At 43.1% G+C, this 18,411-nt stretch overlaps 3 protein-coding genes across 3 annotated transcripts; 2 read left to right on the forward strand and 1 right to left on the reverse strand.

Moving 5' to 3' along the window:
* The first annotated feature begins 1,542 nt into the window (after window positions 1-1,542).
* On the forward strand, window positions 1,543-6,324 carry LOC127307727 (receptor kinase-like protein Xa21). The gene is made up of 2 exons (XM_071821875.1): window positions 1,543-4,678; window positions 5,452-6,324. The coding sequence occupies exons 1-2, from the start codon at window positions 1,543-1,545 to the stop codon at window positions 5,850-5,852; spliced, it is 3,537 nt and encodes a 1,178-aa protein (XP_071677976.1). The 3' UTR covers window positions 5,853-6,324.
* A 2,615-nt stretch (window positions 6,325-8,939) lies between these two features.
* LOC127307728 (protein CLP1 homolog) lies at window positions 8,940-12,801 on the forward strand. The gene is made up of 10 exons (XM_051338490.1): window positions 8,940-9,253; window positions 9,364-9,432; window positions 9,546-9,647; window positions 9,870-10,111; window positions 10,223-10,361; window positions 10,461-10,517; window positions 11,292-11,426; window positions 11,546-11,781; window positions 12,429-12,473; window positions 12,557-12,801. Exons 1-10 carry the CDS (start codon window positions 9,047-9,049, stop codon window positions 12,642-12,644), a joined length of 1,320 nt encoding a protein of 439 aa, XP_051194450.1. The 5' UTR covers window positions 8,940-9,046; the 3' UTR covers window positions 12,645-12,801.
* Window positions 12,802-13,562: 761 nt separating this feature from the next.
* LOC127307729 (serine/threonine-protein phosphatase PP2A-3 catalytic subunit) lies at window positions 13,563-17,992 on the reverse strand. Its single transcript, XM_051338491.2, has 6 exons — window positions 17,553-17,992; window positions 16,860-16,974; window positions 16,172-16,280; window positions 16,009-16,086; window positions 14,850-15,041; window positions 13,563-13,936 (listed from the first exon to the last, which is right to left on the reverse strand). Exons 1-6 carry the CDS (start codon window positions 17,803-17,805, stop codon window positions 13,763-13,765), a joined length of 921 nt encoding a protein of 306 aa, XP_051194451.1. The 5' UTR covers window positions 17,806-17,992; the 3' UTR covers window positions 13,563-13,762.
* Window positions 17,993-18,411: the final 419 nt, after the last annotated feature.

Here is an 18,411-nt window from a genome sequence, read left to right on the forward strand (position 1 = left end):
TGGACAAAATCACAACTTCAGTTTTCTTTTGCACAAAACACCACTTTTTCATGCAATTCTTTGCAGAGAACACAATAGTACTAATTAGGATGCCTAATAGGCCATTAACATATTGGGGCCCACCTCTAGAAGACCAAGTCATGCTCAACCTTTACTCAATGCGACCGACCCGTCTGTGCTCCCACCTGTTCCACTCGATACGAAACCCTTGACACGGGTGGCCACCCACACCAGGGCTCCGACGACCCAGCGAGTTGAATTGACCTCTTTTTTAGTTGAGTTATGGTTGAACCAAAGTTCAATTGGGCACAACAATAACCAGCTTTTATCTTTGTTTAGGCTGGAGGAAAATTTTGACAGATCAGAACACCAGTCCCAGTGAAATGCAAGAAAAGACCACCTCTCAATGCAAATGCCAAAAGTACCGTGGCGGCACGCTGGCCAGGCGACACGTGGAGGTTGCCGCCATAGCCAGTGGCGGTAGGCCTTGCCGCCATAGGGGAATCATGCAATCCATTTTCTGTACAAACATAGTGTCTACCGGAGCTGATAGTAAAATAATAGTACCGAGAGCATGGAAATTAGAGGAGTCAGCCTACGAATCAATTAGAGCTGTCAGGCAGCGGTGGTAGGGCCCACCCACCGACGGAGCGTCTAAAGGCAGGCCACCAACCCAACGTACCGCCATTCCCGGTGGCGGCAGGAGCCTGCCTCCACAGCCGGTGGCGCCATGCGCCACACGTCGCCTGGCTAGCGTGTCGCCACGTTAGTTTTCGCATATGCACTGAGAGTTGGTCTTTTCTAGCATTTCACTGGGGCATGTGGTCTGATCTGCCAAAATTTTGGCTAGAGGATCATGCTGATGTTCCGTTCAATGGATAGGAGATGATGGGCAATATGAATCTGTTTTCTAGATTTCTACAAACTGTTGTGCTACATATTTGTGGTTAACTCCTTGATAAATTTCAGCAGACCAGTCGAGTCACATTAAGCTTGGCTTGGGCTCTTGAAGGTGGGCCCCCAATTACTTAATGGCCTATTAGGCTCTCTAATTAGTACTATTGTGTTCTCTGCCAACAATTGATGAAAAAGTGGTGTTCTCTGCAAAATAAAACGGAAGTTATGGTTTTGTGCAACTTTAGCCCCAACATGTGGTGTGAAGTGCTATTCCCTCAAAGAACTCAGCTAGATGGGTGGACTTAGACAAGGATGCGCACCAAAATGATGCAGTCTGCCAAACTGGTCAATGAACTTTTATTATAAACTTCTATCAAGTATTGACAAAAAGTGCCATGCAGTCGTATTTGATTGACCAAGTCTTGACAACAAATATGACATGAAGTCTTATCTCATTGACTTCAGTATTGACAAAAATGTCATGAAGCCGTATTTGAATGACTAAGTCTTGCCAATAAATGAATGTGGACAGTTCATATATAGAGAGAAAAAGAAGAAAAGGCAAGCAGCCTTCCATGAACTGGTAAAGTTGAGCATCCTCTGCAACCAACGCCGAACTGCCAAGCTACTTCCTTCTCTCTGGCAATGGTGGTCACCGGATATTCTTCCTTGCCCGTGCTGTTTCTCCTCACGAGTGTCGTCGCCAATGGTCAACCAGTCTCCGAGGCCAACGCCGACCACCTTGCGCTGGTGTCCTTCAAGACGCTAATAACCAGCGACCCGTCGTCGGCGCTGGCCTCATGGGGCGGCAACCGGTCGCTCCCTCTGTGCCGCTGGCGCGGCGTGACGTGCGGCATGCAGGGGCGCCGTCGCGGCCGTGTCGTGGCGCTGGATCTCAGCAACCTCGGCCTTTCAGGTGCCATTGCCCCTTCAGTAGGCAACCTCACTTACCTGAGAGCGCTCCAGCTTCCCATGAACCGTCTCGACGGTGCCATACCATCAGAGCTTGGCCGTCTCCTCGAGCTCAGGCATGTCAACCTGAGCTTCAACTCCCTTGAAGGTGGCATCCCGGCATCCTTGTCACGGTGCCAGCAACTCGAGAACATAAGCCTGGCACACAACAACCTCACCGGAGGAATATCTCCAGACATGGGTGATTGGCCCAGCCTGCGCCTTGTCGAGATGCATTACAACATGCTTGATGGCCCCATGCCCCGCTCGTTAGGCTCGCTGCACGGCCTCGAGGTTCTTCATCTCTCCAACAACAAACTCACAGGAACGATCCCTTTGGAGATTGGCAACCTCACCGATCTAGTAAGCCTAAACCTCAACTACAATCACTTGTCAGGTTCACTTCCTTCTTCTCTCCGTAACCTCCAGAGAATCGAGAATTTGCAAGTCAGGGGGAATCAACTCACAGGGCTAATTCCATCATTCTTGGGAAACCTCTCGACGTTAACTATTCTTAATCTTGGAACCAACAAATTTGAAGGGGATATTGTGCCATTACAAGCACTGTCATCGTTGACTGCCCTTGTTTTGCAAGAAAATAAACTTCATGGTGGCCTCCCTTCCTGGATAGGAAACCTCACCTCACTGACATACCTAAGCTTGGGAGGAAATAGCTTAACTGGGAGTATTCCTGAATCATTAGGGAACCTTCATGTGTTATCTGGTCTTGTTCTTGCAGAGAACAATTTCACAGGTAGCATTCCTTCCTCGCTCGGAAACCTTCGTGCTCTTTCTGACCTCTACCTAGACAAGAATCAGCTCACTGGACAAGTTCCTACTTCCATTTTCAACATGTCCTCTCTCAGCTTATTTAATGTACAATTCAACCAGCTAACTGGATCATTACCAACTGCGAAGGATGTCAACTTTCCAGTACTTGGCATATTTAATGCAGGGGAAAATATGTTTCATGGTGCTATTCCACCTTGGCTGTGCAACTGTTCTATGCTTACCAAAATCGGAGTAGAAGCGAATATGATTTCAGGAACAGTCCCGCCTTGTCTTGGAGATAGCCTGAAAAGTTTATCAATCCTGACCCTTGGACAAAATCAGCTACTGGCAAATGAAGATCATAATGGTTGGGACTTCATGTCCGGTTTGACCAACAGCAGCCATCTGAGGGTTTTAGATTTCAGCAGCAACAAATTTCGGGGCGTGCTACCAAATTCAGTAGCCAATCTTTCTACAGAATTGCAGGCTTTCAACATAGCTAACAACATGATAAGTGGCAATATTCCTGAAGGCATCGGGAACCTTGTTAATTTATCCTATCTTATGATGAACATCAATTCTTTTGAGGGTACTATTCCTTCCTCTCTTGGTAGACTCCAGAGGCTGAGCTTCTTAGACCTCGGTACAAACAAACTCTCAGGGCAAATTCCACCAACCCTTGGCAATCTCACACTACTTAATAAACTCTATCTTGGATCAAACTCACTTAGTGGACCTGTTCCATCCAGTCTTAGGAGTTGTCCTTTACAACTATTGGATGTTCAGCACAATAAGCTGAGCGGTCCGATTCCAAAGGAAGTCTTTCTCATATCTACCTTATCTAACTTCATGCACTTCCAAAGCAACTTGTTTAGTGGGTCAGTACCACTGGAAATCGGAAGCTTGACACACATTACAGAGATCGATTTGTCTAATAATCAATTTTCTGGTGAGATTCCTGCCTCTATTGGTGATTCCCAAAGCCTGCAATTTTTAAGAATGCAAAGGAACTTCCTTCAAGGCGGAATCCCAGCATCAATTGGGCTGCTAAAAGGCCTTCAAATACTTGATCTTTCACATAACAACTTGTCAGGAGGAATTCCTGAGTTTCTTGGGAGTATGAAAGGCCTCAGTAGTTTGAATCTGTCATTCAACCACTTTGAAGGTGAAGTCCCAAAAGAGGGAATATTTCTTGATGTGAACGCTACCGCCATTGATGGGAATCAAGGACTGTGCGGGGGGATCCCTGGAATGAAGCTGTATCCGTGTTCCACCCACACCACCAAGAAACAGTCTTTGAAGCTTATCATGATAATCTCCATTAGCGCTGCAGTTCTATTGCTTATCGTCCTCTCAGCATTGTTTGCTTTCTGGTACAGAAAGAACAAGTCACAACAAACTAACTCAGACTTGTCACTCCTCAATGACTTACATATCAGAGTATCTTATGCTGAATTAGTCAATGCAACAAATGGTTTTGCTTCTGAGAACCTCCTCGGAGTAGGAAGCTTTGGGTCCGTGTACAAGGGAAGAATGATGCTCCATGACAAACAAGTCATTGTTGCTGTTAAAGTGCTTAATCTCCGACAGCGTGGGGCTTCTCAAAGTTTTGTTGCAGAATGTGAGACTCTGAGATGTGTTCGGCATCGAAACCTTGTGAAGATCTTGACAGTCTGCTCAAGTATGGATTTTCATGGCCAGGATTTCAAGGCTCTAGTGTATGAATTCCTACCACATGGAAATTTAGACCAATGGATACACAAACCTCTTGAGCAAAATGATGAATACGAGGTTACTCATGTTGGTGATTTTGGGCTCAGCAGAAGGATCAGCATTGCCATTGATGTGGCTTCTGCGCTTGACTATCTTCACCAACACAGGCCATTGCCAGTTATTCACTGTGATCTCAAGCCAAGCAACATTCTACTTGATAGTAACATGGTTGCTCATGTTGGTGATTTTGGGCTTGCAAGAGCCCTGCATCAAGACCAGAGCAATTTGTTAGAGAAATCAAGTGGCTGGGCTACAATGAGAGGAACGATCGGATATGCTGCTCCAGGTATGCTTCCAGGCGCCTAGCCACACCAATCCATATCTCTATTGTACCCCCAAAATATCAAAAGTGCACCATAATATAAATGTGTATTCATAGCTGTCTTAAATCTATACTCATATATAGCATACCAATATCAGGTCATAGCAACCGTTGGATCTTTCTAATCAGACGGCTCATATTTAACACTTTAAACTAGAAGACTAGGTAGCAACATATAAGTTATTGGATAGGACTGCAAGGCTGCAGCCTCAGATCATAGAACCGTTATTAGAAAAACAAACAGGAAATGAAACGGCAAGTAAATCAAAGCGCGTTGTAAATAAATACTCCATCGCTTAGTCTAACGCTGAGTCTAAGCCGTATTAAGTTTGACTAAGACTAAGATGAGCGATTTCAGAAATTGAGTGAGCATTTTTTTGGTACTCCCTCCATATAGGTTTATTAGTCTTATCCGTAGCCCTAGGTTATTAATTTGACAAGCAAAATATGAGGTATATATTACAAAAAAATATATCACTAGAAACTTTAGATGTTATATTTGCTGATGGTACCTTTGTGTGTTATATAATTTATACCTACAAAAAAAAGTGTGTTATATAATTTATATTGTATAGGTCAAATTAGCGACCTAGGTACACTCGCAGAATTAATAAACCGAACACGCATAGCACGTGCCATTTACTAGTTCAGATAATACAAATTCTTAAACTTTTCTTAGATAATATAAATGCTTAAAACTGTTCAATGTTTTTAGTTCTTTGTTTTGATGATTGCAGAGTATGGTTTGGGCAATGAAGTTTCAATCCTGGGTGATGTATATAGCTATGGGGTACTACTACTTGAGATGTTTACAGGAAAAAGACCAACAGACAGCGAGTTTGGAGAAGCTCTAGGTCTTCACAAATATGTTCAGATGGCACTTCCAAACAAGGTGATTGATATTGCGGATTACCAGTTATTATCAAAGAACATGGATGGAGATGTAAGCACCCCAAACCCTGACATACGGGGAGATATAAGAATTGCTTGCATCACTTCAGTTCTGCATATTGGAGTTTCATGTTCAAAGGAAAATCCAACAGACCGCATGCAAATTGGAGATGCTTTGAAAGAGTTGCTGACAATAAGAGACAGGTTTCAGATGCATCTTTCCAGTATGCAATTGTCAAGTAACTGATGGATGGGAACTTGGAAGGTCCTTACGGATATGAATCTATGATCTAGAAGATACTATATATTCAAATGAGGCACTGCAGGTCTTCAGGCTCCAGCACCGCTATGGCCACTATAGTAGTATAGTGGCTTGTACTAGCGCTATTCTACAAATAAACTTTCAAGTTTAATATGACCTTATTAGTTCATGAAATATTGTTGCCATCTTCAATTCTTGATAGTTACTGCAATACTTAAGATAGGCACAGAAACATGTTATCCTAATGCATATAAGTCATTTTACTTCAAATTGTGTGACTTAATTTTGTATTTCTAATTGTGCCCATTCTATGCCGCTACTCACTTTAAAAAAAATTGGTTGCTACACACATGTATACTTTTTGCAAGTAAAGAATATGGAGTACTAATGTATTATTATACATGTATGTTAACCATTTGCCAGCAGGAAGCATTATGAAATTCCATGTTTCGCAGTATTTTGAAAGTGTTTGATGTTCATAACAGGGAAAAAAATACTGTACCACACCACAATTAATTTTCGCTTGTGTTTTAGATGGTTGTGTTTGATTACACCTAGTGACTTACAGCACGTTCAGTTTTGTCAAAACCTGAGATCCCCCTCTTAACACAAATGCATTAGCTATGGCATGCACAAAGATATAAAGTTCTCATGTAAAAGGTACAATATAGATGGCACTGCCAGATCAAGTTGAAAACATTTCAGATCAACGACTACTGTCACAAACTAAGAATGGCAAAAAAAAGGACCTGGTTCTAACAACACTAACGATATGCAAATTGCATCTATCAATTTGATTTTCCGTGCTGGGACATTTTGTCAAGAAAATAACAGAGCGTCCTACTAGAACATACAATTAGTTGTTCAGAGGAAAAATCACAGGTTCTAGCAACATAAGGGATATGACAATGGCTGTTGCATTTTTTTTTATCAATACATTTGCGCTAGATCGATTGCATGACATGACACTGTCCTTTTAAGCTTTGGCATAATTGTTTTCAGTAAATATTCTTCTGAAAAGGAAGAGCCTACTACTAGAGCATACAAATTCAATGCTAGTAAATCTGTACCGATGAGTTTTCACAAGGAAATTTAATGGCACAGTTAGCCATACATGCAACACATGACCAATCTATGTATCATCCAGCTAAACAATGAATAGAATAGCATCCTTACCGTAAGCTGCTGCACTTACCACATCACATCATTCTACTAGAGTGGGAAGAAGGAACCAGTATTTTTAAGTAGTTTCTTTTCTCTTTAGTGAGAATTAATTTAGTTTGAACCCCCCCCCCCCCCCCCCCCCCTCTGAACTTATTTTCTACCATACTCTACTTGATTGCTAACCCTGCCGAGGAATGCATTTATGAACGCGTCAAAATCCATCTAAATTCTCGATGTGGGACTAAAGAAACTCAGGTACATTTCGTCTTACCTGAAGTCCTGAAGAGCCGGTGCGCCTCCAACCGGCTCGGGGATCTATGACGGCGCCGTCCCATTCGGTCGCTGCCGATGCATGGCTCCTCCTCTTCCCGTATCCTGCCCGGACGAGGACGGCGTCCTCGAGCTAACCTTCCAATTCGCTGCGCGGTGCCGCGGAAATCCGGCGAGAAGCCGCGGATGGGGGAGTGGAGAAATTTGGAGGAGGAGGATTTCAGCGCCGGCGACGTTCGAAGTGGGCAAGACGAAGATGCTGTTCGTTACTGGATGCCAACCTTCGCGCTAGCTGTGCCGCGGCCCACTAGTGTTTTGTCATTTTATAATATTTTAATTGAGGAGTCCCCTCTAAATTATTATTATATTCGCAAACATGTCTCAATATAAGTGCATCTAAAAAAAAATCTGCAACAGGTAACTTAAAACGGGGAGTATTATTTCTTGGTTGAGACACAATCGCCGGCATTAAGCTAGTCTTCATGGTCTAAGAACATGAAGAATTAGTCAAGTTATACATTATTCGGTGATACCGAGTAGGCAATCACATGAACATTCGCTGTCTCGTACTATTTACTTCACAAATATAAGGCGTTCAGGCTTTTTTGAAATCTAATTTGGTCTAAGAATTAGTTAAGAGTACATTATTCGGTGATACAGAGCAGGCAATCGGACATGATTGAAATGATTCATCCCAGACTATTTAACAAACCGTCGCTACGCGGACATGATTAAAGCGTAGTGAGGATTTCATCAGGGACACTATATGGAGCAAGACCAACATGCAGCTAACGGGATCTACTTCCCTTCAGCCGACGAGCCAACGAGGACGAGGAGAGGAAGGTACGGCTTTTCCAGATCGTCGTCTTCAGAAAAACACGCACGAGCATCCGCCGCCTCAACTCTAGTTGCCTCCAGTTCATTCTTCTTCATAGATCGGTTCCCCTTTCTCTGATCGGCTTTGCTGGCGTCGGGAGAAGTGGGGAACCTGATCTATGTGTGAAATTTTCAATAAAAGTATTGTATTCATTACATTATGTTAGGATTTTGGTAGTCGCCTTCTTGTTGGTTTTCCCTCAATGGAGATAACATCGTCTGCAATAAGTGATCTTCGGCCTTTCGTTCGACGACGAGATCTTCTTTCCGCCATCCATGGTGGTGTTGAACGATCACAATTTTCTAGGTATGGGCATTCAGATCTTGCTTCGCGATCGATTTTGGATCTTGACCTGTCAATTCTGTCACTCTGTCTTGCACAGGACCCCAAGCCATTTTCTGTTTCTTTCCAGCCCCCTGAGCTTCAGCAGTCCATCAAAAACTGGCATGATGTCCTCTGGCAAGTGGAGTTATTCTGCAATAGCTTCTTCCATTCTCTCAGCAAAGGACTGTCCCTCATCCTGCCAGAAACTTGTGATTTCAGACTTCACACCCTCATCAGCACTACTGTAATCATCCTAGATGAATTGTCCATCTGTTCCTATGGCCCCCTTCTCCAACAACAACTTGTACACTTCACTCCCAGGAAGCACTTCTCCCTAAACCTCATTTGCCATCGGCCACTTCTATGTGACAGATATGTTTTTGAGGACATATTGTAAAAAAAAAGTTATTGGTTCCACTGTTTAAAGGACTCCAAGCAAACGTCCGGTGCGGATTGGATCCGACGCCGGCTCAGCTTCCTTTCCGTTCCCGCTGTCCCCTCCCCTGCACCAACACGCCAGTCTCGGCCAAACCCTCGCCGCCCTATGGCCGCCGCCGGCGTTGCCGGGGCCCCGGCCGCCGCCCCGCAGCCTCCGCGCCAGTTCAAACTAGACCCCCAAAGCGAGCTCCGCGTGGAGGTGCTCCCTGACGCGCCCCTCCGCGTGCGCCTCGTCTCCGGCACGGCGGAGATCTTCGGGACCGAGCTTCCCCCCGAGGGCTGGGTCCCCGTCCCGCCCCGCTCCAAGATCGCTGTGAGTGCGCCCTCCCCCATCCCCCACGATAGCCCACCCACCTAGCTCAGCTTTATTTACCGTCGCCGCACGGTACTGACTCGCCATCTCTGTTCTATCTGACGAATTAGATTTTCACGTGGCACGGCGCGACGCTGGAGCTGGACGGGCTTTGCGAGAGCGAGTACACCTCCGACGAGGTGAGGCGGCGTTCCATTCTCTCCCTCTGTCAAAAAACATATTCGGTTTCCTTTCTTGTAATTCGAGGTTCTTGAATATGTTGTCGTGATGAGGTTCTTGAATTTGAGTGTAGACGCCGATGGTGATTTATGTCAACACGCACGCCATCCTTGACGCGCGGAGGGGGGCGGCGAGGGCTGCCACGGCACAGGAGGGCGACTCCAAGGCCTCGCAGGTGACTGCTCTTGTTCCACCCTGTTTTGTTGTTTAAGCATATATAATTGCTGGATAGGTAAGGTGAACAGTCCATAATAGAGGCAAAGTTTGGTTCTTTCTTGCTGGATAGCATGTTTTAATATGAATGTTGAAACCCGGGAAACAGTGTGAAAAAAAAAGGCTGTGACCAATTGTTATCTTTGGACCGAATCAGTGAATATTGCTACTCTTGGTTATTTAGGGACCCCGAGTGATTGTCGTGGGGCCATCCGATTCTGGAAAAAGCACTCTGTGCAAGATGCTCCTTAGCTGGGCTGCCAAACAGGGATGGAAGCCTACATATGTGGATTTAGATATCGGCCAGGGCTCCATAACCATACCTGGATGCATTTCTGCTACACCGATTGAGAAGCCTATAGATATAGTTGATGGGATTCCTTTGGAGATGCCGCTTGCATACTTCTATGGCCATCCAAATCCAAGGTAACTTGCTAGCTTGTCTTGGCGCTTCTTGTCACTGCTCTATTTATGAAGCCTCTTTTCTTTTCTGTTCGACTGTTTTGACGTCTCTGCATTGCTTTATGCTGCCAATAGTATAAATCCAGATGTTTATAAAGCTCTTATGAAAGAGCTAGCTCAAACATTGGAGACACAGTTTTCTGGAAATGCTGAATCTAGGGCAGCGGGTATGATTATTAACACTATGGGGTGGGTTGAAGGCCTTGGGTTTGAGGTAAATATTTTTTTTCCAAACTGTAATATGCCATTTGGATAAAAACGTTGTGGCTAATATTATGTGCTAACATAAGATAATTCCATTTGTGCTGTGCAGTTAATTAATAGTGCAATTGAAACCTTCAAAGCTGATGTAGTGCTTGTATTGGGACAGGCAAGTGCTAGTATATTGTTATGCTCAGTTTCAATGTTACTAGTTTACTCTTTAGTCCTGTAGATAACTCAACATTCATTTCACCATAGTCTTGTAGATAACTCAACTTGATATTTTTTTAAGCTTGTAATAGTGTGTTAACTGCAATATGTTTAGCTTGACTCTTGCTATCCGAGATTACTCTGCAATATTTTTAGCTTGATAATAGTGTGCTAACTGCTGAATCTTTTGCTATTATAACATTGTCAGACCTAGCACTTTGTCATAGTTACTGTAATCCAGGCATTAACTCTATCCTTTTCACGAGGAGGGAGATCAGGGAATAACATCCAACTAATGGTACTTTAGATGTAGCACCCTGTTTTTAAAACTATCATCAACATCAGTATATAGTACATACTTTATTCACGTATGAAACTGTTCTGCTGAGTTTATGAAATATTTAGTTGAACAAAGGTAAATCTAGGTTTAAAAAAGCCTCAACAGCCGAGAAATAATGAAATCACCATTGCAATTCCTAATTCAGCCCGGAGAGGTTCTTGCTTGACAGCTTGTGTTTATACCAACTAACAGAGTTTGCATTATACAAAACCAAAGCCACATGGATGCAGAACTGCATATATCATTAAAATAAACCATTTAGTAAGATTAACTTGTAATCTTATCCTATCATAGTAATGGTAATACAGATGTTAGGTTCGAAATGTGGAGTCGTTAGTTAACATGATACCAAATGGTCCTGAAGCTTAGAATGATCTGATTTGTCTGCTGCAGGAGAAACTCTGGAAGATGTTAAAAGATGCTGTAGGAAGTAAACCCAACATCAATGTTGTAAAACTTCATAAATCAGAGGGTGTTGTCCCAAGGAATTCAAAATATCGCCAAAAGGCCAGAAGCTCCCGTATCAAGGTAAATTGTTCGTTCTATTGGCGGCCCTTAGTGTCCCTGATTTTGTTGCTTAAAAAGATATCTTAGTTGGCATGTTTGTCTTGATTTGCTAAAGCTGAATCCTAATTTCTTGGTTGCAGGAGTACTTTTATGGGATTGCAAATGATCTGGCACCACATTCAAATATAGTCAACTTCAGTGACGTTTCTGTTTACAGAATTGGTAGCGGGCATCAAGCTCCTCGGTCAGCATTACCAATCGGTGCAGAGCCTGTGACAGACCCGACTCGGCTTATTGCTGTCAATATCAGCACAGATATGGTCCATACAGTGCTTGCTGTTTCTTATGCGAAGGAACCGGATGAAATAATTTCGAGGTAATACCAACTGTCGTTCTGCAAGATAGTAATCAGGTGTTACAACCACCATGTGCTGCAAAAGTGGCCCTAACTAGAAGTAGATCACAAAGGTCGAAAGACTGAACAATTGCTCATGTTACACGTTAAAATTGAACCATAAATCATTAAATCATACCCAGCTATAGAAATTGTTCATGTATTTATCTAGTGACTTGCTTCATTGTCATGCAAACTTTTCATCTCGTGGTAAATCAACAACTGCTATTGCTGTAGATCTGCGTAGTCATGCCTTGTCAAAACGTAGTACATAACAGCAGTGGCGGAGCCAGCCCGTACATGGAGCCTGGGCAGAGTAACAAAGGCAGCTAGCTGATGGGCATTTGCCCATGGTACTGCTAATAAATTTCATCCATGTCATAGATTACACAAAGATTCCTAGGCAGAGTCCGGGTACCTGCCCGGGGCCGCCAGGAGCTAGCTCCGCCACTGCATAGGCTATTGTTTAGAAGTTACTTTGCATAGTCATGTGTGTTTACTCACTGCCACAATTTAAAACATTATTACAACATCCTTTCTGTAGTCTGTAATTCCTTTTTTTAGTAGAAGTGTATTTACATTTGTAGAGAATACATTTGCTTAGCAACCTAACACAAAATCCTGTGCAGCAACGTTGCTGGGTTCATCCACGTCACTGATGTTGACATCCAAAGGTACATCAACACCATGAAATGACTCCTGACTTCTGCTCCAGTTCCTTGCATTCTCCAGTGGGACTTAACACTCCGCATTTCAGGAAGAAGCTGACGTACATCGCACCTTGCCCGGGGGACCTGCCAAGCAGGCTGTTAATCGCGAGCTCCTTGACATGGTACGAGGCTTGATCTAGTTGGAGGTCAAATACTCGAGTATTTAAGTTTGGGCAGTTAACTTGACAGCTGTAGATGCTGCTGGGCAGTTTACTAGCAGGCCCTTGTAACGCTCAAATGTATTCGAACTGCTAACTGGAACAGTGTAATGGCAAGTGGCTTCTTGATTTAACCTGAGTTTGTGGTTGACATGGTCACACGGAATGTTCTTTATACCGTTGGGTATGATAGTTCGATCAACAGGAGGCTGATGTGCTTTCATTATTAGTCTGTAAAACTAAGGTATATAAAGTCCATCTCAATAAAACTGATTTTCCTTCAAATTTGTCTGTCTCCAACTAAACAAACTATCATCTAAAAATAGCTCAACCCAATATGGCTATAATAAATATGCTCCCAAGATGCAACATAGCTTTTGTCGCTTGAAAGATTTCCCATCAACAAATCACAACTATTTCATCAATAAATCAAGTGGTTTCTTGATTTAACCTGAGTTTGTGGTTGACATGGTCACATGGAATGTTCTTTGTCTTGTACCATTGGGTATGATAGTTCGATCAACAGGAGGCTGATGTGCTTTCTTTACACTCTAAAACTAAGATATATAAAGTCCATCTCAATAAAAAAATGGTTGTCCCTTCAAAATTTTCTGTCTCCAACTAAACAAAGTATCATCTAAAAATAGCTAAACCCAACATGGCTATCATAAATATGCTGCCAAGATGCAAAACATAGCTTTTGTCACTTGAAAGATTTCCCATCAATAGAGCATCAGACACACGGGATCACAACTATTTCATTAACACAAACAAATGCTGAGAGGACACAGGTATGCATCCTATTTAGACCGGAATAAAAGAGCAACAGAGGCTATCGTAAATCCTAATTCAGCCTCCCTTCAAATTTGCACCAACAATAAAAAAGGGAAGCACATTGGGGAAAAGAACTCAGGGCATGCAACTTTTAACATCATGTGAAGATCGAGGAGCAGCAAACAAAATCTCCATACAAAAGAATTAATTGACATACAGCCCGGGCTCACAAAACCCGTATCTAAGGACATAAAATCTACAACCCCCGACGCTGCGGAGAGGAGGCACCAAGACCAGTAAGTTAAACTGTCAACACCACATTTACAAAAAGTAGTCGGGGGTCTTGCGTGTGGTGTCGGGCTCGATTTGCCGAGGTGCAGGGTCAAACTGGAGGAAGTTATGATCCATGTTTTCACCGATCTCAAGAATTGCAGCCATGTTACCACATCGGTAACAGTAGTTTGGTGCGCTGAAGACTGTCACGACATTCTTATCCTGCATGAGGAAACCACAAGACAGTAAGTAACGTTGTATACAAAAGCAAGCAGACGACTATAAACCACATAATGCAGGAAATGCATGAAAACACAATCATGGCCATCACTTTAATAACCACAATGGCTCTTAGGGTCATGCGTACAACAAAGCAAGCAAGCTAACCAATGCTCTTTGAAGGCTTTCTTCTACTTCCGAGCCGAAAGAAAAATGAATCAAAATTTTCACCACACTTCTTTGCCCATGAAGACAAAGTTTCAGTTATTCCTTGTTATGTTCCCTAATATCTTTCTGGTCATATGTTCAAAACAGGATGCAGGATTGAAGACAAAATATTTTACTGAAAACCATTGGAGCAAAACCTGCCATGTGACCCTGTTGGATGCAGGATTGGGCTTATATGTTCCCACTACTCTACACCTGTCTATGTTTCCTTACATACGCGATATGGATCTCAGTTATCTACACAGGTTGGCTGTGATCTGCAGTGAACCCACTGCCACACACCACTCGGAATATCACAGACAATGTTAAGTAGATATGGTTCCGTCAGAAACTTAGACAAACTCCTATCTATTTTTCTTTTATGAGAGGCTGTCGGTATGTTCAGGAAAATGTAAACGCCTCATGCATCAGTTCACAATTTAACACAATCAACGAGTGAACTGGTATGCACTACTAATTAACTCCTAGTCTTCTATAAGACTAACCAAAGAGCTGTACAATCTCAGATTCCATGCTCCCTAAGAGTGCAGTTATTAGCAACTGTGCTTTGATTTGTTGATATGCAAACAGCTTTGTCACAACTACTTTGTTCAGATCTTTCAGAAGGTATTTTAGCCAGTGACTAGAACTGGTCAAATTAATCACAATAGGATATTACTTTTGGCAATATTGTGTTCAGAAAACCAACCTGACACCAATTGAATCCTTCCATTACAAGTTGATGGGCCCTTGATATGAGAGAGAGGCCATTCGTATGGTTGAACTGCTGAGCAATATCTTGCCCAAATGTATAACCTGCTCCTCTTGGTGAAATCCCCCACCCACATCTGTCGTCTGGATCAGACCACAGCAGATCACACATAGGGCCTTCATGAGGAACCTGCAAGTATAATGAGAAATATGTTATATTAGGCCGAGAATGAACATTGCGGAGTGTAGTTCAGTTTTATTCCACACAAGCGTGGAGCTTGAGGACCCACTAGATGCTAGCTAAGAGGCGACAAGGCAGACATGTTGGAGAGAGAGCAGATAACAGGAGACACTACTTCGACACAAACTCTTTATACAGATAAGCTCTTTCCTAACAAAAACTAGCTAATATAATACAAACTGGGCACATACTAATTCTAAGAAATCCAGCAGATATTTTCAGGCTTTATCCCAACTAATAGGGCATTGGTTGCTGTTAGGCTGTTACCATGATGTGGTCTAATCTGCTAGTGTTTGGGCATGATAGGGAATTCCCCACATAACAGTACCATAGATTAGACCCAACAGATATCATCGACATCCTTTATAAGCGCAACAATTTTGATAATCATCAAGCTGTGAACAACAGGTGTGTGTTACCATTATACACAGCTATCATGGTCAATAACTCAGCATTACAAATGGTAGAGCTCTAAATCCTCGAAAGAGAAATCTTCTTTCAACTAGATCAAAGTCTTGCCGAATTCATACACAAGTTTTTCCAAATTCACATCTATACTATGCAAAACACGCATCAATCGATGCAGAGGCTGGGGCTTTTGCTCCATTTCGAAAACAAAAATACTATGCAAAATAAATGACAAATAAAGTAATATACGAGATTTAAATTTCTTATTGCCACCTTGTTCAAATAGAACAAAGTCTTGCTGAATTCATACCTAAGTTCTTTCGAAATTCACATCTATATGATTCAAAACAAATTACAAGTAAATTAATATACCAGAGAACAACTTTCTTTGCATATACCTTCCTAGGTAATATAATTGGCAAAGATCACAGGTAAACACTCGTGCATGGCATGCCTCTGAATGAAAAACAAGAAAAGAAGACTACTTCATAACAAATTTGTTGCTTACCTCCTGTATGCGATCAAGAGCACGAATGTTATCTAATGTATCCAATGATGGAGAGAGACCGCCATGCAGGCAGAATACCTACGATATGAATGTTTCCCATATGTCAAGGCATATATAAAATAAACATGTATTGGTCATAATCAAAAATACTTGAATAACGAACCTGGTTTTCTATAAGAGCCGTGAGAGGCAAATAATCAAACAAGTCTGTAAAGTGTTTCCATACATTCGCATTTCCATATTTTCTTAAGCACTCATCATAGAAGCCATATCTGCAACAAAATAGTCAATGTCAAGAGCTATGTTGTAGAGAATATGTTGATGAATAGCTTGTCAAAGCCACACTGTGCACAAGAAAGGTGCAGTCAAACCTTTCTAACTTTGACAATGAATAAAAAAATTGATTTGTAAGACAGAAGTGGTATTAACATAGTTTTCACGAAATTTCCACAAACTTCTACTAGCATATCTATAAAAAAAAGTAGCAATCAAACAGCATAAAGGTTGATATTGTAGCCATTGAGGTTCTGGCTGGAAGTTTTGCTGTCACCAACCACATAAATATGTCTAGAAAATAGGTAGATCATAGCTGTATCTTACCAACAATAAGACCAAACATGTTTACTACTTTAGTTCAGCACATACAGCTAACTTTACGAGCAAGCTCGTGCCCACATAATTCATCAACACATTTTGTTGGGTTGTACTACTTTTTAGTGTTCTACAATAATAACTGGAATTCCGCTACCGCTCGATAGTCGTTACTTTGTATAAGAAAGTACTCTCTCATGGGCTGAAATCAGCAATTATGCACACAAAATATCAAAAATCCAGAAGGGCAATAGACTCACACTTGGGTGATTTGTCTGCTCTCATGATTTCCTCTCAATATTGTAATTCTGTCTCTGTAGCGAACTTTCAACGCCACTAACAGTGAAACAGTCTCCACCGAGTAGTAGCCACGATCTGCAGTAAGAGCAACACGACAAAATTATCCAAATTAGTGTTAGGGAAGGCAACACAATAGGGTGCATCTAATGCTATAGATAGAAAGAAGAAGAAAAGGCGTCTCGCGGGCTACACAGATCATTAGATTTCCCTTTTGTCAACAAAATGCGTTGTCTGCTATCAGCACATATAATTGCCAAGATAATCGTGTGTCGTTATGCCTTGTACAAATAATAAAGATCAGCACATAAAGAACAGACCAACACATCCAATAGACTGTGCTGGACTTGTTTTCTTGCATCCCTCATGTACCTGGTATCATTTAATGAGAATTCGTATCGTCTTGTTATCTACAAGCTTATTATCACGGTTAGTTATGTATCTAGAGAAAAAAAAACTCCTACAAAACCCTTAATAAAAGCTTGGTCCAAAAAGACACGCCACGGGAGCCTACAGAACTGATGGAAGCTACATACGTAACCAGCACAAACCCGCTTGCAACGAATTTCCATGGCAGGATCTAAAAGGAGCCCTCTTTTTTTTAGTCCCTACAGACAGATCGAAGAAATCAACAAGCCTCGGGTAGAGTTCCGCACCTACGTAGTCGCCCATGAAGAGGTAGTTTGTGTCGGGCGACTCGCCGCCGATGCGGAAGAGCTCGATGAGGTCGTAGAACTGGCCGTGGATGTCGCCGCAGACGGTGACGGGGCACCTGACGGGCTGCACGTTCCACTCCTCCATGAGGATGGCCTTGGCCTGCTCGCAGAGCCCCTTGACCTCCGCCTCCGGCAGGTGCTTGCACTCGCGCAGCTGCGCGATCTGCCGGTCCAGATCCCCGTGCGGCGGCATCTCGCCCGCCGGGAGCCGGGGGACGGGCTCCGGCGCGCGCGCGCTCGCCGGCGAGGGGGGTGAGCGGCGAGGCCGAGGCTAGGGTTTGCGTGGGGATCGGCGGGGGAGGAGGGAGGGTGTGGAGCAGCTCAAGCCTCCATTTTTTGTGCTTTGTTTTATACGGAGGAAGAAAGAGATTTTTTCTTCGCCTCCGACGCTCGCAAGCGCGGTACAGTAGAGGACGACCAGGTTGCTGCCTTGTGATGATGTCTTTGCGAATTCATGGTTTGGGGATGGTCAGAATGTAATTGGGTCAGCAAAGGTGAGCTGGTCAAAAAAAAAAAAGACCAGATATACGCTGCGGACCACCAAAATGAGCAAGGCGTCTCCAGCGGCCGATACAAATGGGTCCGCGTGGTAAAAAGAAATTTACGTTGGGATGACGTCCTCAATGTTCCCCTTCCAATTATGGCGGTCGTTTAGGGCATCTCCAACCGGGAGACCCAAACTAAAAAAAACGGACACTCCAGCGTCCGGTTGGGTAAAAACGTGTCACAACACGCAGACCTAAATGCAAAACGGATGGCCATTAAAGTCCGGAGCGACCCAAACCCGACGTAAATTTGG

This window comes from Lolium perenne, chromosome 6 (genome assembly GCF_019359855.2).
Source record: "Lolium perenne isolate Kyuss_39 chromosome 6, Kyuss_2.0, whole genome shotgun sequence".
NCBI classification, from domain to species: Eukaryota; Viridiplantae; Streptophyta; class Magnoliopsida; order Poales; family Poaceae; genus Lolium; species Lolium perenne.